This window comes from Prionailurus bengalensis, chromosome B3, assembly GCF_016509475.1.
Source record: "Prionailurus bengalensis isolate Pbe53 chromosome B3, Fcat_Pben_1.1_paternal_pri, whole genome shotgun sequence".
NCBI lineage: Eukaryota > Metazoa > Chordata > Mammalia > Carnivora > Felidae > Prionailurus > Prionailurus bengalensis.
In genome coordinates this window covers 18,944,390-18,969,634 of record NC_057355.1, presented here as the reverse complement: position 1 = coordinate 18,969,634, position 25,245 = coordinate 18,944,390, and the positions used below count along the sequence as shown (strand labels likewise).

The 25,245-nt window shown below is 38.8% G+C and overlaps 1 protein-coding gene across 1 annotated transcript in view; it reads left to right on the top strand.

Moving 5' to 3' along the window:
* Nucleotides 1-25,245, top strand: part of CERS3 (ceramide synthase 3) — a 106,023-nt gene that overhangs the window by 31,268 nt on the left and 49,510 nt on the right. Inside the window, exons 4-8 of the mRNA XM_043554795.1 lie at nucleotides 6,748-6,865; nucleotides 12,177-12,295; nucleotides 18,998-19,055; nucleotides 19,948-19,998; nucleotides 24,177-24,269. Of these exons, the coding sequence (XP_043410730.1) occupies nucleotides 6,748-6,865; nucleotides 12,177-12,295; nucleotides 18,998-19,055; nucleotides 19,948-19,998; nucleotides 24,177-24,269 (439 nt within the window). The remainder of the gene's footprint in view (nucleotides 1-6,747; nucleotides 6,866-12,176; nucleotides 12,296-18,997; nucleotides 19,056-19,947; nucleotides 19,999-24,176; nucleotides 24,270-25,245) is intronic.

Here is a 25,245-nt window from a genome sequence, read left to right as displayed (position 1 = left end):
CTTAGCTATTACAAATAAAGGTGCTATGAATATTTGAATACAAGAATTTATAAGGACACATGTTCTTGTTTCCCTTGGTAAACTGCTGAAGTATTTGCTCTTCAAAAGACATTGTTAATGTATGTCTGTACATACATACAATGGATTTTTATTCATTAATAAAAAGGAATAAACTCCAAATATATCCCCAAATACAAATGGGCCTCAAAAACATTAAGTTCAGTGAAAGGAGCCAGATATAAGCAATCACATATTATTTTATGATTCCATTACATTAAATATCCAGAAAAGACAAAGTTGTAAAGGCAGAAAATAGGTTAGTGATTTCCTGGGGCAGGGGTGAGAGGGAACAAGATTAACAGTAAATATGCATAAGGGATTAGATCGGGACAATGAAAATCTTCTTTTTTTTTTTTTTTAATTTTTTTTTCAACGTTTATTTATTTTTTGGGGGGGACAGAGAGAGACAGAGCATGAACGGGGGAGGGGCAGAGAGAGAGGGAGACACAGAATCGGAAACAGGCTCCAGGCTCTGAGCCATCAGCCCAGAGCCTGACGCGGGGCTCGAACTCACGGACCACGAGATTGTGACCTGGCTGAAGTCGGACGCTCAACCGACTGCGCCACCCAGGCGCCCCCAATGAAAATCTTCTAAAGCTGATTTGTGGTGATGATTCTAAACTTGGTAAATTTACTTAAAAAAAACACTGAATAGTATATTTGGAAAAGGTGAATTATATGATATGCAAAAATGCCTTAATGGTTATTATTTTTTAATGTTTATTTATTTTTGAGAGCCAGAGTGTGAGTGGGGGAGGGGCAGAGAGAGAGACAGACAGACAGACAGACAGACAGAATCTGAAGCAGGCTCCAGGCTCTGAGCTGTCAGCACAGAGCCCAAAGTGGGGCTCAAACTCATGAACCCTGAGCCGAAGTTGGATGCTCAACCGACTGAGCCACACAAGGACCCCGCCTTTGTGGTTATTTTTAAAAATGTAAATAGAATGAAAAGACAAGCCACAGCCTGGGAGAAAATATATGCAAAACATGTATCTAATGAGGGACTAAAATTCAGAATATATAAAGAACTCTTATAATTAAATAATAAACAAAAAAAATTACTTGATTTTTAAAATGGCAGAAACCTTGAATAGATAATTCACCAAGGGTATACAAATGGCAAGTAAACACATGAAAATGTGTCCAATATCCTTAGTCATTAGTAAATGCAAATTAAAACCACTACACCCTGGAAATTAACAAAAATGTCAAAGTAAGTTCCTCTAAAAATTCTGTCTTCCCTAAAGGCAATCAGAAAACTAGCAAAAATTGTCAAAATAAACTTTTCAGAATTCGTAATTAACAATCCAGGGATTGTTATTTAAGAAAAACAACTGACTCTTGGAAGGAATAGCAAGCTTTGTGGCATATTGACTTCCCTATTCCTATCCTTCCTTTCCACCTCTGTGATAGCCTTGAAAAACCAACAACCTGTAATTTCAGTGGAAACCATCACCCTGGCGGCCATTGAAGGGAGCAGAAGAGAGTTAGAGTTCCTTCAAAGCATCATTACCAGAGAATTATCCTTACCTGACCTGTCTTGTGGTTGCCTAGAATACAGTACTTATAAGGCTGTTGTACTGGATCTGACTCAGAAAAGTCTTTCCTTGAGGGTGCTTGTCTAAAACAAGTAGAGGCAATAGTTTAACTTTGAAACTGCCTGAGGTAGTAGATAACAATTAGGACAAACAATAGATTAAGCAAAATACTTAAAAAAGAAAACTGGAAAGGTTCCTGGGTGGCTCAGTTGGTTAAGCATCCAACTTTTGATTTCAGCTCAGGTCAGGACATCCCAGTTGTGAGACTGAACCCCACATTGGGGTTGCCACTGAGTGTGGAGGTACTTAAGATTCTGTCTCTTTCCCTCTCCCTCTCCCTCTCCCTCTCCCTCTCCCTCTCCCTCTGCCTCTCCCATCCCCTTCTCTCTCTCTCTCTCTCTCTCTCTGTCAAAAATAAAATAAAAAATGAAATGAAATGAAATGAAATAAAATAAAAATAAAATAAAATAAAATAAAATAAAATAAAATAAAATAAAATAGAAAATGAGATGTCCATAGAGGGCTTTGAAAAGATCGGACATATTCTTGGAAATCAGAAGGCCACTTGAAGTTGTAGAGCTTTGAGTATGCCCAGGGCTATCCACGTGCCCAGGAAAGATCTGAGAAAGCCCTTAGCTCTCACCTCTGGATGATCATGAGGCTCTGTGCAAAGAGAAAGTGAAGGCTAAGGCAAAGTTGGCAACTGCCTAGCTGAGTGCTGAAGGTGTGTCCCAAAATGTATGCAGAGCTCCTTGGCAAAGACTGAGAGAATTATTGGTTCCAGGCATTTAAGGAAATCTATGTCCAATCAGGAAATGATACCTAAGCTAATCCAATAGAAACTCCACTGCCCAAACATGACGAATAATACAGACTTCACAGATCAGTTCAAAAGAGGAACTAAGTAAACAAATGGACAATGATAACAAACAGCAAAACAAACAAACTCTGAGGAGAGGGACAATTTCGTTTCTAGAATTGACACATCATATTATTTAACATGTCTGATTGTCAACAAAACTTAAAAGGCATGTAAAGAAACAAGGAAGAATGGTTCATGCACAGGAAAAAAATAGTAATCAGTAGAAAGTGTCCCCTACAAAGCCTAGATGTTGGACTTACTAGACAAAAACTCTAAATCAGCTATTTTAAATATGTTCAAAGAACTAGAGAAAACCATGCTTGAGAACTAAAGGAAGGAGTGAGAACAATGTCCCACCAAATCAAGAATATCAATAAAAAGATTATAGTTAGAAATTATAAAAGAAATAAGAAATTTTGGAGTTGAAAAGTACAATAACTCATGAAAAACTCACTAGAGGAGTCCAACTGCGTATTTGAGCAGGTAGAAGAGTCATCAGTCTGAGGAAGAGAAAGGAAATAAAAGGATGAAAGAAAATGAAGAACCTTGGAGAGATGTGGGATACCAGGAAGCATAACAACATATGCATAATGGAAGTTCCAGAAGAAGGGGAGAAAATGAATAGGATAGAAAATATTTGAGGAAATACATGGCCCAAAATTTCCCAAATTTGATGACAAACATTAATATACACATCCAAGAGGCTAAACAAATTCCAGGTAGGGTAAATTTAAAGAGATCAGCAGCTGGATACATCACAGTCAAAAGACAAAGACAATGAATCTTGAAAGCTCGAGAGGAGCATCTATCACATACAAGAGATCTTCAATAAGATTAAGAGTCGATGTCTTATCAGCAACCATAGAAACCAAAGGCAGTTGGAAGATATATAAAAAGTGCTGAAATGGAAAAAAAAGATACTGTCAACTGAACAAGCTATCTTTCAAGATGGAAGAAAAATTAAGACATTCTCCGATAAACAAAAACTGGAAGAATTTGTTGCTTCCAGAGCCATCCTACAAGATATATTAAAGGAAATCCTTCAAACTGAAATTAGAGGACAGAAGACAGTAACTTGAATCCACAGGAAGAAATAAAAAGCACTTCCAGTAAAGTCACCTACATAAGAAATAAAAAGGGGGCGCCTTAGTGGCCTAGTTGGTTAAGTGTGCAACTCTTGATTTCATTTTAGGTCATGATCTCATTGTTCCATGAGTTTGAACTCCTCATTGGGCTCTGCGCTGACAGTGTGGAGCCTGCTTGGGATTCTCTCTCTCCTGTCCCTCTGCCCTTCCCTGCCCTCAAAATAAATAAATAAACTTTAAAAAAAAAAGAAATAAAAAGAAAGTATACACACAGTTTTAATTTATAACACATTTTCCTCCTATCTGATTTAAAAGACAACTGCATAAAACTGAAATCATGAATCTGTGTTGATTAGTATATAATTTATAAATGTATGATTTATATGATAATAACAGCACAGAGAGGGGAGGTAATGAAGCTTTTGTATATTGCTGAAATTATTTTGGTATTAATCTGAACTATGATGTTATAAATGAAAATGCCAATTGTAATCCCTAGGTTAACCACTAGGAAAAATATTTTAAAAGAAGAGTATTTTAAGGAAGAGAGAATTAAAAAGATACACTTAAATATCTAACACAAAAGGAGATAGCTTATGGAAGAATAGAGAAATAACAGACATAAGATATATAGGAAACAAAGAACAAAATAACAGACCTAAATCCTGTTTTATCAGTAATTAAATATAATTTGCATTAATGTAAATACTTAAGTATTTAATGTAATTAAATACTCCAACTAAAAGGCATAGATAGGAGAGATGGATAGAAATATATGATCCAACTATATGCTTTCTAGAAGAAACACACTTGAGGTTCAAGGACATAAATAGGTTGAAAGTAAAAGTATGGAAAAAGTAAGCAAACAGTAACCAAAACAGACCTGGAGTGGCTGTACTAATATCAGACAGTTTAGACTTTCATAGATTTTTAAATTGTTACTGGAGACAAGGACATTTTATAATGTAAAAGGGTAAATATATCAAGATGATATAATAATTATAAACATATATGCACCTAACAACAAAGTTGTGAAATACATGAAGCAAAAACTGACAGAATTGAAGGGAGGAATAGACAACAAATAGCTGTGAATGTCTATATCTCACTTTTTAAAGTATTTATTTATTTCTTTATTTAGAGACAGCGCAAAGTGGGGGAGGGGCAAAAAGAGAGGGGGACAGAGGATCTAAAGCAGGTTCTATGCTGACAGCAGAGAGCCCGGTATGGGACTTGAACCCACAAACCGTGAGATTATGACCTGACTGGAAGTCCAACCCTTAACCGGCTAAGCCAGCCACTCAGGTGCTCCTATATCTCACTTTTAATAATGCATAGAATTAGGGGAGATATTAAAAAGGAAATAGAAGACTTGATCAGCACTATAAACCAACTTGATCAACACTACAGACATCTGTAGAACATAGCACCCAATAACAATGGAAGACACATTCTTCTCATGTGCACAAGGAGCATTCTCTAGGATAAACCATATGTTAGGCCATAAAACAAGTCTCAATAATGTAAAAAAATGGAAATCATACCAAGTATGTTTTCCAATCACAATGAAATGAAATTAGAAGTCAGTAGCAGAAAGAAATTGGGAAATGAGCAAATATGTGGCAATTGAACAGCATACTTCTAAATAACCAATGAGTTAAAGGAGGAATCATGGTAAATTAGAAAATACTTTGAGATGAATGACAAAGAGAACATAATATCAAAACTTATGAGATGCAGCAAAAAACAGTGAGCAGAAGGAAATTTATAGCTGTGAACACCTATATTAAAAAAGAAGGAAGATCTCAAATCAGTAATCTGACCTTCTACCTTAATAAACTAGAAAAGGGACCCCTGGGTGACTCCAGTCATGGCCTCAAAGATCATGAGATTGAGCCTCACATCAGTGTCCTTGCTGTTTTGGGGATTCTTCCTCTCCCTCTGTCTTTGCCCCTCCCCTGCTCACACTCATGCTCTCGCTCTCTCTCTCTCTCTCTCTCTCTCTCAAAATAAATAAAATAAACATTAAAAAAAAAGAAGATGCTAGAAAAAAAAGAGCAAACTAAACTTATAGCAAGCAGAAGTTAGGAAATAATAAGGATTAGATTGGAAAGTCAGTGAAAACCAGTACACACCCAGTAGAATTGTTGAGATTGAAAAGACTGGCAATACCAAGTGTTGGCAGGGATATGGAGTAACTGGAACTCTGGCACTTTACTGGCAGGAATGCAGTGTGGTACAGCCATCTTGGAAAACAGTTTGCCAGTTTCTTATAAAGTTAAGTGTATACTTGTCCTATCAATTCCACTCTGAGATATTTACCCAAGAATCAGGCTATTTTTCTCATAAGTTGGAACTTCAGATAAGAACACAGTAATTCTTTTTTTTTTAATTTTTTTTAACGTTTATTTATTTTTGAGACAAAGAGAGACAGAGCATGAATGGGGGAGGGTCAGAGAGAGGGAGACACAGAATCTGAAACAGGCTCCAGGCTCTGAGCTGTCAGCCCAGAGCCTGACGCAGGGCTCGAACTCATGGACCGCGAGATCATGACCTGAGCCGAAGTCGGCCGCTTAACCGACTGAGCCACCCAGGCGCCCCTAGAACACAGTAACTCTTTAAGAGAATATCACCAAATAAAACTTTTCAGAACTGCACCTGGGTGGCTCAGTTGGTTAAGCATTCGACTCTTGGTTTCAGCTCGGACCATGATCTCATGGTTCATGAGTTCAAGCCCCACATGGGACTCAGAGCTGATGGCGCAGAGACTGCTTGGGAATCTCCCTCTCCCTCTTTCTCTGCCCTTCCCCTGCTCATGCTCTCTCTGTCTCTCAAAATAAATAAACTTAAAAATATAATAAAATTATTCATTTTAATCCCTAGGAGTCTTAAAATGAAACTCTAAGTGAAATGGCTTATCCTAATTCCTGGATCTTATATATAAATATATTTGGGTTTACATAAAGTAGATTTGAGAACAGCATGCAACTTATTTTTTTAAGTTATTGCTTGTATAAGAGGGTCTCAAAATTTGCTCTCCTTGAACTTCTTTGTCAGCCAGAGGTTGGTTGTAGATAGCCCAAGAACAACATGACCCAATAACTGATCCTTCATTTGGAACCTAAAGTTACAGCTTGAGTTTTCTGGTGTCATTGTGGGTTCATTCTCAGATTTTGGACTTACTTTCTTTCATATTTTGTAGGTTTATCGCCATGCCTCTAGCAAAAGCATTTGGCATTAAAGAGGAAGTTAGAAAGAAGATTATACCAAATACCATCTTAGAGAATTTTTTCAAATGTTCCACAAGGCAACCATCTCAAGTAAGTACAAAGTCTTTGTTTTGGGATTAAAAAAAAAAAAAAACTCATTTCTTAATGTTTCAGTCACCAGTGGTTTACCTCATCTGTGCAAGATATCTGTTCCAGTTAACCATTAAATGATTTGATTCATTTGGATTTTTTTCCCTCTATTGAGGGCATATGTTATATGTTTGGAATGCATTCCAAACATAATATAAAATGACAAGTAAATATTATAATATAAAATAACCAATGTTCGTAGCTGAACTATTGTGTTCAACTACAGTGTTTAACAATCAATGCCATAATTTAGGTATAAAGATCAAAATTAAATTTTGGAGGGTAGATATGCCAAGTATACTAATATATACACAAAGTACAAAATATACTTATACAAAACTATACTAATCACAAAAGACCATTGTTAAGGCAGAGTAGCTCCTATCTGAGACTTCTGATGATTGTGGCACCATTGATATACATTGCACACATTTTTAAAGTCTTCACTGGGATGGCTTTTGTGAGAAGGGGCACTTTATTTTATCCAAGGCCTCAACACATTCAGAAATGTGCTGTGCTCCTACGATGCCCCAGAGATAGAATTTTTAGGAAAGTCAGAATTCTATTCACAATACAAGATGCACTTAAGTGAAATGTTGTAGTGCACTGCTTGTGTGCATAACATTAAAAAAAAAAAGGTTTTGATGTAATGGCTGTAAAAAAGATAGTGTCTAGGCAAGTCTAGTTTCATTTTCCCACCATAGTTAAAATGAGAGATGGAATACAAACTGTTTCAAAAGTGGCACACCCTCTATGATGACTACAGACAGCAATCACCGGTAATTTTGGAAGTCGAGAGTGTATGCTAACACAGTTTAAGATAGATAGATTTTTTTACAGTTTATTTATTTTGAGAGAGAGAGAGAGAGAGAGAGAGAGAGAGAGAACAGGTGAGGGGCAGAGAGAGAATCCCAAGCCAGTTCTGCAGTACGGAGCCTGATGCAGGGCTCGAACCCACGGACCGTGAGATCATGACCTGAGCTGAAGTCAAGAGTCGGTCAATTAACCAAGTGAGCCACCCAGGCGCCCCTAGGATAGGTCGATTTTTAAGGGTGCTGAACTTTATTTGCTGAATTCAGTTGTTTCATGATAACTGTTTCTATTGTTGGTCTGGTGGGCTCCCTGCCCAAAGAAGGCATATGGAAGTCTGAGCACATAGCATGAGGCATCATGTCCAGAATAGTTCACAGCTAGCCAGCACTGTCTGTAACTTATTCTGCCCTCAGCTTCTGTCCTGGAATTCTTTGTTTTTTCTAAAATGAGGACAGTCTGACAAGCCATTTCCACGTGTTCTTTATTTCCACCTGCTGTAAATGACTGCTGTTGTTTAATTCAGTACTGTTGTTACTACTGGTGATGATAGTGCCCACACATCATTTCACATTTCTTGAAATGTGTTTATGAGAAATTGGGACTCTTTCAGAGGGTCCCTATTATTTTTCTCTCTTTCTGAGGACAACGAACTTGGGTAATACCTTATATAACACATAAGGAACTGTGCTATGCTACCCATCACTTGCTATATTTGTTATAGCAAAACCTTCAGGTCAGCTTTTAGGAAATTTAAAATTATGTAGAAAATTTTATCTTTATCAAGTCTCCCTGCTGTGGAGAGAAAAGAGCCATGTGACAGTTGAAGAAGTACTAACATAACATCTTGCATAATTTTCTGTGCATTGGAGGTATTGTTTTGTATATCAATAAGAAAATACTTCTAGAGACTTTTGTTTGCAAGAGGATTCTATCCCAATAATATTAGAGTGTATGAAGCCAGTATTGTCAAGACTGACGTTCAACCAGATTCATCTGTATTCTAAAACAGAAAATAAATTGCTTCAAATCATGCTCGAGTGCTATTTCTAGATGCAATTTATTAAGTAGATATCTGTAGAAATGATGGGATAATAAAATTGAGTTGTTCCAAGATTTGAGAAGATTCTAGTATGATAGCAGGGACTTTCTTTTGCTCACTGCCGAATCTCCAACATCTAGAATGGTGCCTGGCACTTGTGAATAGAGGCCCACTAAATATTTTCGAATGACTGAATATATAAAACTTTTATAACAGTCAAACTAGACCCAGAACTCTTTCAGTCTACAAGCAAATAGGATATAGTGCTGCAGCATAGCAGTATATGTCCTACTGTGGACCAACCAACAGCATTTGAAGCATGTCCTCTGTTTCGAGAAATCAATTCTTGCTCGCAAAGTATTTCAGAAGTAAAGGAATGCTTTTTCTTAAATGATTTTCAGCCCATGGTGTCCTTTCTGGGTTCAGCCATAATCTCTGGCACTGATGTAGCACAGGGTAGTTTGCACAGCACGTTTTCCCTCAGGAGCCCCCAGATCCTGTAACCATCCCCGTGAGGTGATACAGGAAGCAAGCACTTAGGCTGTTAGCACCCCATTTCCACAGGGGCTCAGAAGAAGTGCTCCGGGCTACCCAGCGATGAAGTAGCAGAACTGGGTCCTCTGCTTTCAGTTCCCTGTCATATTTTGTTATGGAAATACTGTGTTCTTGCTTCCTGTGAGGGAGTTTGATGCACATGGGGCTCGTGGGTTAGGGAATCTAGACTTCCAGAGTTGTCCAGCACGAGGTCCTCGCTGTGAGAGCAGAGGGATTGGACAAAAAGGCCAAAGATGTCCATCTCCAGATGTGTTCCTGCGCCTCCATTCAGTTCGCACCACAAGAGGGTGACTTAACAGTGCAAATGTCCGGTCACCCCCAAGATAGATCCCCAACAAAGCCCCCCTTGATGTGAGCCTAGCCACATTTTCCCTCCTTTCCTCTTCCTATGTTTCTACCCAGCCAGACTTCTTTCTGTTCCTCAGGCATTCCCTGTGCATCCACACTCTCATCTGCAGACGACCTCACGTGCTGGACCCTCTGCCAGGACACTTCCCTTCTTTATCCTCTCCTTCTCAGGGCATTTTTCAGGGTCCAGCGTATGTGTGACTTCCAGGAACTGCTTACACAGAGTTAGGTCCCATGGTATCCTAATCTTCCCCTGTCTTAGCACTCTTGGTATTTGATTGGAATTCTTTTGTTTTATTTTCTTACTTCCTCACCAGACAGACTGTACCCTGTGAAAGGGAGGCCCACATCAGGGTTGCTCATTTGGACCTCCAATGACTGGCACAAGGCCTGCAAGAAGTAGACACCAATCAATGGTTTTGCCAACTCAGTCTCCCCAAGAGCACAAAAGCAAAACAACAACAAAAACAACAGCAGGTGAACCCTTGGCCTATAAAAAGAATAGGTATTAGATAGGGCAGTTTACCAGAGTATAATATGGGCTATATCCTGTTTTTGTTTTGTCTTGTTTTCCTTCTTGCAGATTAAATCACAGGTAGCAATTTAGTAGGGACATAGAAGCTGCAATTAGTCTTTTGCCAGTCTTTAGCGTGAGAGCTTCGTTTTGAATTTTATCTACTGTTACCTTGTGCGACTGAACAATTATGTGAATTATGCACAACAACATAGCAGAAACTGTATGACTGAACACAGACTATTGGGTGTCCTGCCACTGGGGAGGCTTTGTTCGGCCCTTGCAATGTTGATCCACAATTGGTTTTTTTGTTGGGTTTTTTTGTTTGTTTTTTGGTTTTTGTTTTTTTTTTAATGTTTATTCATTTTTTGAGAGACAGAGAGCCCAAACCAAGTGGGGGAGGAACAGAGAGAGGGGGAGACACAGAATCCGAAGCAGGCTCCAGGCTCTGAGCTGTCAGCACAGATGTGGGGCTCAAACCCATGAACTGCGAGATCATGACCTGAGCTGAAGTCAGATGCTTAACCAATTGAGCCACCCAGACACCCCCAAAATTGGTTTTAAATTTATTTTGATAGGCACCTGGTGGCTCAGTCAGTTAAGCATCTGACTCTTGGTTTGGGCTCAGGTCATGATCTCACGGTTCGTGAATTCAAGCCCTGCGTCAGACTCTGCACTGACAGTGCAGTCTGCTTGGGATTCTCTCTCTCTCCCTCTTGTTGTGGCCCTTCCCTGCTTGCACACCCGCGCTCTCTCTCTCTCTCTCTCTCTCTCAAAATAAATAAATAAATAAAAATAAAAAAGAAATTTACTTTGAGGTATTAGTCATCAACATTAAAATCCCTGGTGATTTCACATAAAAGCTCTGTGTGTACACTTGGACTCTGGGAACCATCAGCCAGAGCTTGTTCATGGCCGCACTCTTGGGGGAGGGCACGTGCTTTTCTGTCCACCGCATCTGTAGCTCCTGCTTGTTTCCTCCACACTGAAGCTGAGGGCCAGTATGAAATTTTATTTTTTTCTAGTGACGAGAAAATGGAAATATTTCTTGTACTGGTGTTGGAAAATGAAAGATCAAGAGAGCAGGTGTTCCAGAAAATTACAGAGCTAATTTCTCCATGCTGGCTGAAAGAACTGTGGGTTTAATGTATAAAACCTGCCTGTGTGAAAAGAATACAACTTCCAATCCCACCACGAAACAGACCTGGTCCACTCAATCATGTTTGTTTCTTGTCTGGCCCAAGGAGAACTTCAAGTTTATGACCTTTGGGCTAATCGATCATCCATATTATTTCCAGATTTAAATAATAATTTCTGCCTCCCAGAAGAGAAGCCATCATCACTATTATATTCTGCAATCTTTACTTTTTTTTATGATTGGTATTATTTTGGATTCATTTGAAATAGGCTCTACATCTGATTAAATGTGAAAGTGATGGCCAACACCTGTTTGTGTCTTTCCTGTATTATCTTTTGGAGCCATCAGAAAGATCGTGTGAAAGAACAGAAAGTGCATTAGCCTAAGTTCTTGTCCTTGCTTTCCTATTAACTTTAGGTCTTGGAAAACTTACTAACACCCTTGGTGTTCCAGCTTCTCATAGGAAAGATGAGGCAGTTGGATCTGATCAACATCTAAGCTATGCTTCTCTACCTGGTACCTGGGAAGCCCTCGATAAAACTTAGCTGATTGAGTGAGCTCACATCTGCAGCTTGAATGTATGGGTTGCTGCCAACTTACAGAGAATTGATCGTTTTTGGTAATTCAGAGTGCTGGGACACTAACAGCCTTTTTTTTTTTTTTTTTTTTTTTTTTTTTTTTTTTGCTGTGTATGTGTGTGCATGATTCCATAAGCAAAAGAGGCAAATTCACTGGCCCAAGATCTAACACACGGTCTCTCTCCTCTCCAGTGCACAAGCTCTTGTAACCCAGTTGCACTGTCTCTTGACTGCTGGCCAATATGACTGCTCTTTATCACTTGTTCATTCATTTTATCGCCTTTCAGGCTGATATTTATGGACTGGCAAAGAAGTGTAACTTGACAGAGCGCCAGGTGGAAAGATGGTTTAGGAGTCGGCGGAATCAAGAGAGGCCTTGCAGGATGAAAAGATTCCAAGAAGCTTGGTAAGTAGGACAGTTCAAGCTTTTGAAATGTCATAATTTTACATGGAGCAGGATGGTCATTTCAGAAAGAACATTGAAGTTGGAGCAGAAGAAGGGTTCGAACCCAGCTCTGTCACTGACCAGTTGGGTGTTTTAGGCTAGTCACCCATTGACCTTATCTGCTTCAGTTTCCTTCTCCATGAAATGGGGCATGCTATGAGCTCTCTGAAATGAATAGGACATATTATGTATTCACCTTGAAGTCCAGAAAAATAATACAAATGTCTTAACTGGTGTTTATTTTTTCTAGGGTAGAGGTTGGCCCTGCTTCACAAGACTTTATCACCTGTTTCCAAGCACATTCCAATTATTATATCACATTATAAGAGCAGAAAATGAGACAGTGTCTATTCCTCTGTCTCGCTTGGCTCCTCCCCCCCCCCCCAGCCCCTCCACCCCTTGCCTGTGGACTGGATGGCCAATTCCTCTGGGTTTCCCAGTTGGTTTTAGCAGGGGAGTCAGGGTAGGCTAGGGTACCAAGTAAGATTTTTCAGAGCTGGCTACTTTGAATATGCTCTGCAGGCAGTGAGGCTGCATTGCACTTATTTTTGGTTTAATTTGGGCTCTGTGGTTTTTTTTTCCCCCTCCTGTAAAATTTTGTTGTACTTTGGGTTACTCCCTTGGTGGCAGAAATTGATACCTGTGTGCAAAAGGAAGACTAGGTCATCACTCTTACTCTTTTCCTCCTCTTTTGTTTTCCTTTTTTCTTTTTCTTGAGAGAGAGAGAGTGCATGAGTGGGGGAGAGGGGCAGGGAAGAGAGAGAGAGAGAGAGAGAGAGAGAGAGTTTCAAGCAGGCCCCATGACCAGTGCAAAGCCCGATGTAGGGGCCTGATCCCACGACCCTGGGATCATAACCTGAGCCGATATCAAGAGTCAGATGCTTGGGCACCTGGGTGGTTCAGTCGGTTAAGCATCCAACTCTTGGTTTCAGCTCAGGTCATGATCTCATGGCTCATGAGCTCGAGTCCCACATCAGGCTCTGGTCTGGTGGTGCAGAGCCTGCTTCGGATTCTCTCTTCCTCCCCCACTCACTCTGTCTCTGTCTCTCTCAAAATAAATAAATAAACTTTAAAAAAAAGAGAGAGAGATGCTCAACTGACTGAGCCACCTAGGCACCCCCTTTTCCTCTGCTTTGCATCCAGACAAATGCTCATTTATTGGGTTGTGTTTGATTCCACATTGTATAACTAATAGCATCCCTTCCTTCTCCCTCTTTCTTACAGTTCTCTCATTGCCAGTGATTTTCACCAGATATATTTTTTTATTTTAGTGGTGAGGTGAATAGCGAGCTGATGTAAGAGTGTCAAATAAATAGTGTGAGGCTAAGCTTTAATGGCTTCCTTCAGTTTACCTGGATATTCCTGACTGATGTGATCCGGCTGTGATGCTGATCGTGTGTAGGAGTACAGCCCACGTCTTCAGGGTGTCTCAAAACAGTAATTTCTCATCACTGGCTTCCAATGGAAGTTCAATGTGAATGTCCTGGTTTGTTTTCTTTTCTTTTTTCTTAAGTGTTTATTTATTTTTGAGAGAGAGATTGAGAGAGAGAGAGAGAGAGAGAGAGAGAATGAACGGGGGAGGGGCAGAAAGAGGGGGAGACACAGAATCCAAAGCAGGTTCCAGGCTCTGAGCTGTCAGCATAGAGCCCAATGCAGGGCTTGGACTCACAAACCGTGAGATCATGATCTAAGCTGAAGTCAGACACTTAACCGACTGAGCCACCCAGGCACCCCTCCTGGTTTGTCTTCTAACTAGCTCTTTGATTTTTAGCTCTTGAGAGATTAATATTGTTGCCACTGATGTCAGCTTGGCATGACAGAATCTCTTTAAACCATTAGTGCAAAACACTAAAAAGTCTCATATTACATATTACATCTTCCTGTTTGCCTACTGTCATTCATTAATTTTTTTCTAGCAAATGATTCTTATCTTAAATAAAGTCCCCAGGCAGGAATTAATTGTCTACTCCTGAGCTGGATCATGCGCCCCTGAAAGTCTGTGGTAATTTCTTATACATTACAGTGCCTTACAACTTAAATTTTTTTTTAATGTTTATTTATTTTTGAGACAGAGAGACAGAGAATGTGAGCAGGGGATGGGGAGAGAGAGAGGGAAACACAGAATTCGAAGCAGTCTCCAGGCTCTGAGCTTCCAGGACAGAGCCCTACGCGGGGCTTGAACTCATGAACTGTGAGATCATGACCAGAGTCGAAGTTGGAGGCTTAACTGACTGAGCCACCCAGCTCCCCAACAGTGCTGACTTACAGTTTATAAATAATGTTTCAGCCTCCCACCAATGGTGTGAAACAATCAGGAAAGGTGGAGCTAGCTCTGTGTAAGAAATGAAAATTTTTTCAACTTACACAGCGCCTTATGTCAATGAAATCTCAATAAAAATGGAGAGGAAAAAAAAAAGAAATGAGAAACTACAGGTCCATATTCTTAAAGGAACTTGCTTGAGATAACCTAACTGTTGGCCGGGCTACTGCACTCATATCTTCTGACTCCTTTTGTGGTACTCTTTCTGCTCCATGGTACTGCCCCTTGACACCTAATGCTCACCTCTTAGCAAGGAGAAACCCACCATATCAGCTAACTGGTTGGGTCAACAAGGCCTAACACTTGGGAATCTGGCTGTCAATTAGCCTGCTGAAAGTCAGCCTAATAATTCAGGCCATGGAAGGGAATTTCAAATTGTCAACTATTCATCAGTCAGGCAAAGGAGAGGGTTATGTTGACTGTCTTCTCTGTATGCGGCATTCTCCCACATTGGGTGGAGTTCTAGATTTTAGGAGGGAAATAAAAGTAGAAGGCCTGGTCACTCGCCTTACACAGCTAATCAGGGAGACAAGACTATCGCTTAGGAAACCACAACATCCCTCCAGTGATTCCACCCCGATGGTGCATGAGCCTGTATACCTGTAGTTCACGGTCATGTTTAGATGCATTGTGGGCATTCAGAGGAGATGGTGTCAGTAAGCCTGGATACGTTAGAGAAAGGGAGGTCAGACCAAGAGGAATGAGTTGGGATTTCCATGAGAAAAGAAATCAGGATTGGAGAGTAGCATGTTTCAAGTAAGGCAAAGACACAAAGCAGGAAATTCTACAATGTGTTCAGGAAGTAGGAGAGGGCCAACAAATAAAATTTGAGCTTTACCTTCTTCTTTAGAAATGTCACAAATTTCCTCTAAGTCAGAACACTGCCATTATAGACTAAATAAATAGACGAAAGCAAAATGCCAAGCTATTTAATTACACTTTATTGCACCAGCTATGGGATGTGCTATGGGAATCATAGGAAGAGATACTTAGCCCCAGGCATTTTGGAAATCTCAGGAAATTTATTTCCCAACACCAAGCTTTTACAAATTATTCTCCAACAGGCAGAAATTCCTCTATAATATCAGGATGAACACCTTAAGTTTACTGTATTGTTTCCTTGGTTACTTTCTTTTTTTTTTTTATTGAGGTATAGTTGACATATAATATTAGATTAGTTTCAGCTGTACAACATGGCGATTTGACATTTATATACATTCCAAAGTGATCACAACAATAAATCTAGCAACCATCTGCCACCATATAAAGTTGTTACAGTATTATTAACTACATTCCCTATGCTGCACATTGCATCCCCGAGTTTTACACACTTAATAACTGGTAGTTTGTACCTTTTAATCTCCTTCCTTTATTTCACCCATTCCCCTATACCCTCCCCTCTGGCAGACACCAGATTGTTGTCTGTATCTGTGAGTCTGTTTCTGTTTTGTTTTATTTGTTTATTTGCTGTGGTTTTTTTTTTTTTTTGATCCTACATCTAAGTGAAATCATATGGTATTTGTCTTTCTCTGTATGACTTATTTCACTTAGTATAATACCTTCTAGGTCCATCCACATTGTCACAAATGACAAGATTTCATTTTCATACATGTTCCGCTGTGTATGTGTGTGTGTGTGTGTGTGTGTGTGTGTGTGTGTGTATATATATATATATATATATATTCCATGTGCCCATGGACACATTCCATTGTGTCCATATATATCACATCTTCTTTGTCCAGTCATCTGTTGATGGGCACTAGGTTCCTTCCATATCTTGGCTATTGTACTTGGTTACTTTTTAAAATAATGACCCCTAAGTCCTGTTCCTCAGAATTCAGGATTTTAATCCACACTGAATCCTTTATTTTTAAAGCAAATTCCATATTATCTGACCACTTTTTAAAATAAGCATTTCCATCTAGCGGTGGGAAGTTTATTATGAAAATAGCAGGTAATTCCCAGTACTCAATATCTGGAGCATTCCTCTGGCTGGGTGGGCTGCCATCTTGCCTTAGCTGACCCTGGGGCTGGTCCCTGCCTGCTCCACTGGGCCTTGCCCATTCCTGAGCCCTGTCACTGCCCTTGTCAGCTTCTGTTGCCATTGCCCGAATTTATTCTGTCCAGTCCCCCTGGCTGTACTTACTGTCTGAGCCTGACCAATCAGTTTCTGGATTTCCTCCCCCCTCCCACCACCACCAAGAGATCGTTTTTCCTTGCAATTATATTTGTCTGTGTCTTTCCTGGGAGAAAGGGAAGTTTTACCAACGATTTCATCTGAAGCCAGTGAAACAACATTGGCCTTGTCATTTGTCTTATAATTAGTGAAGGGCAGCCGCTCTCAAACTTCTTGGTTTGAAAGTGTCAAAGACCACAAAGAGCATTAGCTTGTGTGTGTTATGCCTACCGATATTGGAAATGAAAGCTGAGACATTTATAAAATATGAGAGTACACAAGCACACAGTGTATCAGCTCTTAGAGCAAAGATGGTGCCCCACGTCAGGTAGCCTCTGGAAATCACTGTATGCTTGTGAGGGGATGAGTGAAAATGGCAATAACACGGTGGTGGTGTTATGAAAGTATTTTGATGCCAGGAATCCCTCGCATACACCTTGAAACCCCTGGGATGGTGTAATGCAACCTGACAAGACCAGTCCAGGAAAATGTTGACACTTGGGTTTTGTGCTTGCCTCTGATGGTCACTGCACAGCCTCGGAGAGTTATCTGATCTCTCCCAACCTCTTTTGTCCTTTAGTGGTAGCCACCTTATCTGCCCTTTATCCATAATGAGGAGCTAATTACAGTTCCTAGTCCACAAATGTGAAGATAGAAATGTGATAACACACATGTGCTTAGCACAGCGCTTGGCACAGAGTCAAGAGGTCAGTAGATGTTGGTATATAATGAAATATATGTGCTATGTACCCATCACGAACTTTAATTATTACCAACTGAAGGCAATCCTGTGTCATCTGTGTCCCTGACCTACTTTTCTCTCCTGGCACAGATTGTTTTTTGTGGATAAATTTTTTTTCTTTCAGTTTTACTGAGATATAGTTGACATACATCACTGTGTAAGTTTAAAGCACACAGTATGATGGTTTGACTTTCGTATATTATGAGATGATTACCACAGTAAGTTTAGTTAATGTCTGTCATCTCATCCAGGTACAAAAAAGAAAAAAAAAGTTTTTTTCCTTGTGATGAGGTCACATGACTACTGTCTTAGCATCTTGTCAGTACACCAGACAGCAGCATCAACTATCATCATCATGTTGTACATCACATCCCCAGTATTTGTTTATCCCATACTGAAAGTTTGTTCCTTTTGACCACCTTCAACCAATTATGACTGAAGATTACTTTAAAAATTTTTTTTTAATGTTTATTTATTTTTGAGAGAGAGAGAGAGAGAGAGAGAGAGAGAGAGAGAGAGAGAGTGTGAGCGGGGTAGGGGCAGAAAGAGGGAGACACAGAATCTGAAACAGCTCCAGGATCTGAGCTGTCAGCACAGAGCCTGATGTGGGGCTCCAACTCATGGACCTTGAGATCATGACCTGAGCCGAACTTCAGATGCCTAACCAACTAAGCCACCCAGGTGCCCCTTGAGGATTACTTTTGACACAAATATCAGACATTATATGACTTCACTATAAATATTTCAGTATGTATCTCTAAGAGATACTCTGTTTTTTTAAACAAAATTGCAACACCAGTATCATACCTCAGAAAAACTGTAATAACAGTAAATATTTAATCAGTGTTCAGATTCCCTTGATTGACTCATAATTTTCTTTACAGTCTGTTTGTTTGAATTGGGATCTTAATAAAACCCACACAGTACAGTTGATTGATATGTCTTTTTAAGTCTCTGTTCATACATGAGGAAAAGATTTTCTTTCAAAATCTGCTTTTCAGAGACAAGACGAAAATCTGGCCACATGGAAACCTTTTCACTGGGGATTACATGGGGGTGCAAATAAACGATTAGATTAATACTAATGTCAACCCATTGTCTATTGTGTGTCAGGAACTGGGTCTATTGTATGTCAGGTATGATACTAACGGTAATAATAGTAGTCACCTGTTGTTGCTTACTTCATACCAGATGCTTACTTTTCACAAATTAGCTTCAATTCTTTCTGCAGTTTGAGGTAATTTTTGTCATTCCCATTTTATAGGTGAAGAAATTAAGGCTAACCTACAGTTTCAGCCATTTAACAAGTGGCAGAGTCAGGATGTCACATTAGATTTGTCCGTGCATTCTTTCCAAACTGTCATACAAAGTGCGTTTCTCCTCAGATGTCAATCACCTTCACAAGATTTTTCTTTCTTTTGGCAGCTGGCGATTTACATTTTACTTAATAATGACTGTTGCTGGAATTGTATTTCTTTATGATGTAAGTTGTCTCTTTGATATTCTTTGACTGGAATTTGTCTTTAATTTTAAAAATTCTTGCCTGTGAATTCCTTGGGAAATAATATTCTCAGTAAAATAACCAGCTTTTATGCCTTTAAACTCATCCTAATGTCTAGAGAAGTCAGAAACCCTCAGGCTGTCTTTCAGAGCCTTTGTTAAGCTTTGAATTTGCAAATACTATTTTTTTTTTTTGCAAACATAAGTTTTAAACCTAATCTCTCTCTATTTCCACTTGCACAACCCATGTGCCAGCTACCCCTGAACTACTAACAATCCACTGAACACACTGGTATATCCTCATTTTTGGATTTTAGCACATTTCATCCCCTTTTCCAGAAACTTCTTGCCCTTCCCACCCCTATCTACCTGCCAAATCCCATCCCTGCCATATCGAATCCCACTTGTTCTACCAAGACTCGGTACTCACTCATCAGAAATCTTCCCTTCCCATATTACCTTTGCATTGTCTGCTTAAATAGTTATTAAATGATTACCTCATTAAGTGATAGATAGTTCACAGAAAAAAAAAAGATAACCAGCTTTTAGAGATTTCTTTCAAGATATTTTTATTGCTGCAGAAACAGCAGTCTGGTTCGGAAGTAATATTGTTAGAGGTTTCGCTTGTTTGAATAATTCCCTGCATGAGACAGCAAGGTGTGTGGTCCCAGATTCACTGGAAGTCATGAGCATCACAGATATGTTGTATGGGAAGATGTACAAAGAGAGAGAGTTTCAGCAGGAGCAACAGTTTACTGTGCATGTGTGCCCCCATCAGTGACATCAGGAAGAGCTTATGTTTTCTGCTGAAATCTGCCTTTGACTCCAAAAGACTTACTTTCTCTTCCTTGGTTCCTTTTTTTCTTCTTTTTCAGAAACCTTGGGTTTATGACCTGTGGGAAGTGTGGAATGGCTATCCCAGGCAGGTAAGTCCCCTGTGATACAGTCCCTCCCTTATGTCAGCTTTGGGCCCCTTAAATTGTCCCATGAGTTAGGTCCGAGCCCCCTTCCTACTCTCTGTCCATGTCTGTGAAATTATTTGGCTTTTTCTCTACTGAAGCTTACTCCTCCTTATTCCTTATTTACCCATCACATGTGTTTTTCCTTTAGTCTGTGTATGGTTAATGCAATTACATGTTTGAGTTTAAATCTAGTATCTTAATATTTACTTTCTATTTGTACCACCTAGTGCATTTCCTTTTATTGTACTCTCTTCTTACTTTTTTATGGGCCAGTCAAGTTTTTGAAAAAAAAATTATTATTCCACTTTTTTCTTTATATTAGCTTTTCAGTTAGCTTTTATTCTTTTAGTATTTATCCTAGAGATCACCATGTGCATTTTTAAATTATTGGATGGAGTCTAATAAAACTTAGTGCTCTTACCTCTTTCCAGCCACTGAACAGTCATTAGAATACTTTGTATATATCCCCCTCCTATTTCCTCCTTCAAATATTTAAAACCTGACAAATCATTGCTGTTATTGTTTTGTAAATCAGTTAAATCTCCCTCCCAATGCTATGCCTTGTATCTTGCTTTTCCATGCTTCCATCTGGGATGATTATCCTTCTGGCTGAAGAAGTCCCTCTGGTTTGCTTTTCTGAGATGTTATCACTCGGTCTTCATTTTTTAGAGGATATTTTTCCTGGGTATAGAATTGTAGGTTAGCAGTGATTTTCCTTTAGCACTTTGAAAATGGCATTCCATTGCCTTCTGGATCCCATAGTTTTCTTTAAGAATTCAGCTGTCAATTTTTATTTTTGGCTCTTTGAACAAAATGTCTTTTTTCTCTGAGTTCTATATCTTGTCTTTGTCTTTCACATTTTATTATGATACGCATAAATGTGGTTTTCTTTGAATGTATCCTCTTTAATGTCCATAGTACTTCTTGAATCTGTGGTGTGATATCTTCAGTCAGTTTTAGAAAATTCTCAGCCATTGGGGCACCTGGGTGGCTCCGTCAGTTAAGCATCTGACTGCAGCTCAGTTCATGATCTCACAGTTCGTGAGTTCGAGCCCCATATTGGGCCCTCTGCTATCAGCATGGAGCCTGTTTCAGATCCTTTGTTTCCCTCTTTTTGCCCCTCCCCTGCTTGCTCTCTCTCTCTCTCTCAAAAATAAACAAAACATTTTTTAAAAAGAAAGGAAAATTCTTGGCCATTACTTTAGTTCCTTTCTCTTTCTTTTCTCTTTCTGGAATTCCAGTTACAGGTGTACTAACATGCTAGACCTTTACACTAAGTCCCATATGTCTCTTTTGCTTTTTCCAGTGCTTTCCATCCTCTTGCTTCTCTGAGCTTTAGTCTGTTGGGAGTTAATCCACCACAGATTTCTTGCATTTTTTCATGTCAAATGAAATGAAGCACTGCCTGCCTTTTGTTCTGTACTATCTTCTCAAGGATGTTTATATAACACACAACCTGGGAAAATAGAAATGTCTCCTTCTGGAGCAAAGGGTATGCATGTTACCATCTATTATGAAAGATTCAGGTTTCCTAGCTCAGTGTTCCTCTCTTGTAATACAACCCATTACATGTGCAGGTGTCATCTGACCCTTTTTTTTTTAGCCCTACATGAATTAAGATGGGAGAACTGGCCCAAATATTGATACTCTGGCAACTACTATTACTGTGAATAATAAACTATTCTTTATCTCTGACCCAGGAGTTTCATATCTTCAATCATTATCCATGAAACTGTGGCAAGCTATCCTGCAAGTAGGGTAAAATCTCAGATCCTTCACAGATCTGGATATATTGTATTTCGTGTCCTCTAGTTTGCTAGTGTCTTTTCTAGCAGTGTCTAAACTGCTGTTAAATATATCTTATAAATTATAGTTACTCTGTTTTCCAGTTCTCAAATTTTCATTTAATTCTTTTTTAAAATGGATTCCAGTTCTTTACTGAAATTTTCCACCTATTAACCAAGTTTTCAAAGTTATTTTAAAGTCCTGGTCTGATGAATCCAATGTCTTCATCACCTATGGGTCTGTTCTATTTTCTTATTCTTATCTCCTTGTGCTTGATAACTTTCTATTGAATGATAGATATTGTATATGAAAAAGTATAGATGCTCAGGATAATATTATCTTCCTCTTGAGAAGATTTACTTTCACTTCAATTAGTTAGAATAGAGACAGATCACCTTCATCTTATATGTGATTGAGTTGATTCAAGGTTGATTCCAGTCTTTTTGAGGGCAGATGTATTTACAACTTACCCATATTCCTAGGATATTTTCCTAGTGGTTTTAATAAAAGACTACAGCGTTTGCCAGGACTCTTCTTGCTTGGCTGGCCCTGAGTACCAATTTGCATCCTAGCAGTATGAGATTGCCAAAAGTCCATTTAACTTCTTCTACTTCTTAGTCTCTGGGTCCATACTGCATATAAATTGACAAATACTCACTAATGCTATACACAGGTGCAGTTTTCTTTGAATTTATCCTCTTTAGGGTCTGTAGTACTTCTTGAATTAAGGATGCATTTGAAATAAAGGATTCACTTTTAATGCATTTTTCTCTTTGAACTCTTAGCTTCACAGGTTCTGGATGCCTTGGTTGCTCTTTGATGCCTTCTCACAGATATTTTTATGCATTTTACCCGGATTTTTTTTTAGTTATTCTCACTAGGAGAATTAGTCTCATAGGTGCTTGTCTGACATAGAAGAAAGCAGCAGCTGTCTCATTCTTTTATGGCCTTACTGAGGATGATTAGTTGACCAGAAAATTATTCCTTTTAATATGTTAGCTTCAGTATTAAAGAATCAAAGGTTAGACCATAAGATACTCAAGCATTATGTAGGCCAAACTCCAGTCTTATTCTTCTGCTTCCAACTTACTCTGAACTTCTTAGGTATGTTAGTTATCTATTGGTACCTAACAAACCATTCTCAATACAGTGTCTTAAAACAATAACCATTTATTTGCTCGTGATTTGGGTTAACAATTTGAGCTGGGCTCAACTGAGCAGTTCTTTCTGTTCCATGTTGTGTTAAATGAATTCGTGCATGCATTTTTCAACTGGTTGGTGGGTTGATTAGGGGATGGTTCATGTCCCTGGTGTCCTCATTCATATTTTTGGCGGTGGGCACCTTGATCCTCTACTTTGTTCTTATCAGCAGGATAGCTCAGGTTTCTTACCTGGTGCTTATAGACTCTCTGCTTGCATCATATTTGCTTATGATCCCTTGACCAAAGCCCAAGATCAAGTTCATGGTCACATAGACTATACCAGTGCATGGATATCAGAAGGTGAATTCACTGGAGGCATTAATGTAACAATCCATTACACCAAGTAATATATCAACTTACCTAAAATAGGCACCCCACACACATACACACACTATAACATTATTAAGTAAAATTCTAGATGTAGAAATTTTTTTTCAGAAGACATTTTTGGAGTATTTAAATAATTGTGTATATTTTATTACTGCCCTTTTTTAGAATAGGCCAATTCTGATTACTTAACTGTCACCAGTAAAGAGGTTAGGACATCAAATTTTGAATAGTATTCAAGAAACATAAAACAAGGTAAATTATGGGAATAGCAGAACAGACTGGCCAATATTCTTAAGTAAAGATTTTTGAATTTTTTTCCTAATTTAACTTTTAATCAACTAAAATAATGCAATCAAACCTGTGGTAGTTTTATTAACTTTTTTTTTAAGTGTTTATTTATTTTGAGAGAGTGAGAGAGAGAGCATGCATGTGCACATGTCAGTGGGGGAGGGGCAGAGAGAGAGGGAGAGAGAGAATCCCAAGGAGGCTCTGAGCTGTCAGCACAGAGGGCTTGATCTCATGGTTCGTGAGATGATGACCTAAGCCAAAGTCAAGAGCCGAGTGCTTAACCGACCGAGCCACCCAGGCACTCCATAGTTTTATAAACTTTTAAATAAAACATTTAACTTGATTTTGGAATTTTTATCTACCCTTTTGGAAATAAAATGCCTTGAAATATTATCTTTGATTCCTTTTCAGAAATTGAAATCTTAAAGCATTGTAATTTTGTGGAATTAAATAGGTATAAACAATAGTTTAATGCCTTATAATGAGTTATTGATGATGCTAAAGCAGTGAATTTTTCTCATTTCTCATTTTCCTCAGCCCTTGCTGCCTTCTCAGTACTGGTACTACATTTTGGAGATGAGTTTTTATTGGTCTCTGATATTTAGCTTTGGCTCTGATGTCAAGAGGAAGGTAAGTATCTTATTTACAAACTACTTATTGTACTTCTTCAAAAATTTTTACCCTCCCCCCCAAATCTTAGTCTTTAAATTGTATTCTTCCATGTGTGTAGTTTCAGTTCATAGCCTTTTTGCATTTTATATAGCACATAGATTAATGCAAATCTTGCTCATACTTTGGTGCCTTGGTGGATTTTTGTAGTGAAACATTAGAGAAACTTTAATGTGGAAACCCCCCGCCCCCACCCCCGCCTTTTGTTCAGTGAGAAGAGAACTCTCCGTTATGTGATCTGTTTTTTTCTTTTGGTTTGGGAATTTGATGTTCTTTAGGTCCTAGTAGTTTTAATTCTGCGGCCACATCCTTTAGTTGATTACAACCCACCTTATGTAATTCTTTGATGTACTCAAAAGGTTTTAAAAACATGCTGTCCTTAATTCATCCAAGATCTTTACAAGGAAATTTTGCTTCAGGCATGATTAGTTTTGCTTTATATGCAGGAAAATTGAGTTACAGGCATGCTAAATGTATCCTCCCACATAACAAAGTGAGGCGTTTTAGGAACTGTTTAGGAACCATTTGCTGGAAAAGAAAACCATATTAGAATCTCAATGCAATCACAAGATTTCATCATCTATGTTAGCAACACATATCAAATGATACTCTTGGCATATACTTCATATGGTATACTCTATTTAAAAGTCAGTTTGTAACAAAATTTGTGTGATAAATAAAGTTAAGTTGAACTCAGTTTTAAGGAGATAAGACCAATTGGCTTGAATAAATGATGTTTGGGGGTGTGATGGTGTCCACTGTCCACATTAAGGGGTTCAATCAACTGCAGTTAACTGGAGATCTAACAGAAAACTTCTGGAATGTAAGTATAAGAACATATTATGAAAAAATCTGATAGAAACAATCTCCTTCCCACACACTTAATAATAGCTGTGGATTAACTGTCATTAACTTTAGTTTGGGCTAAGAATACATC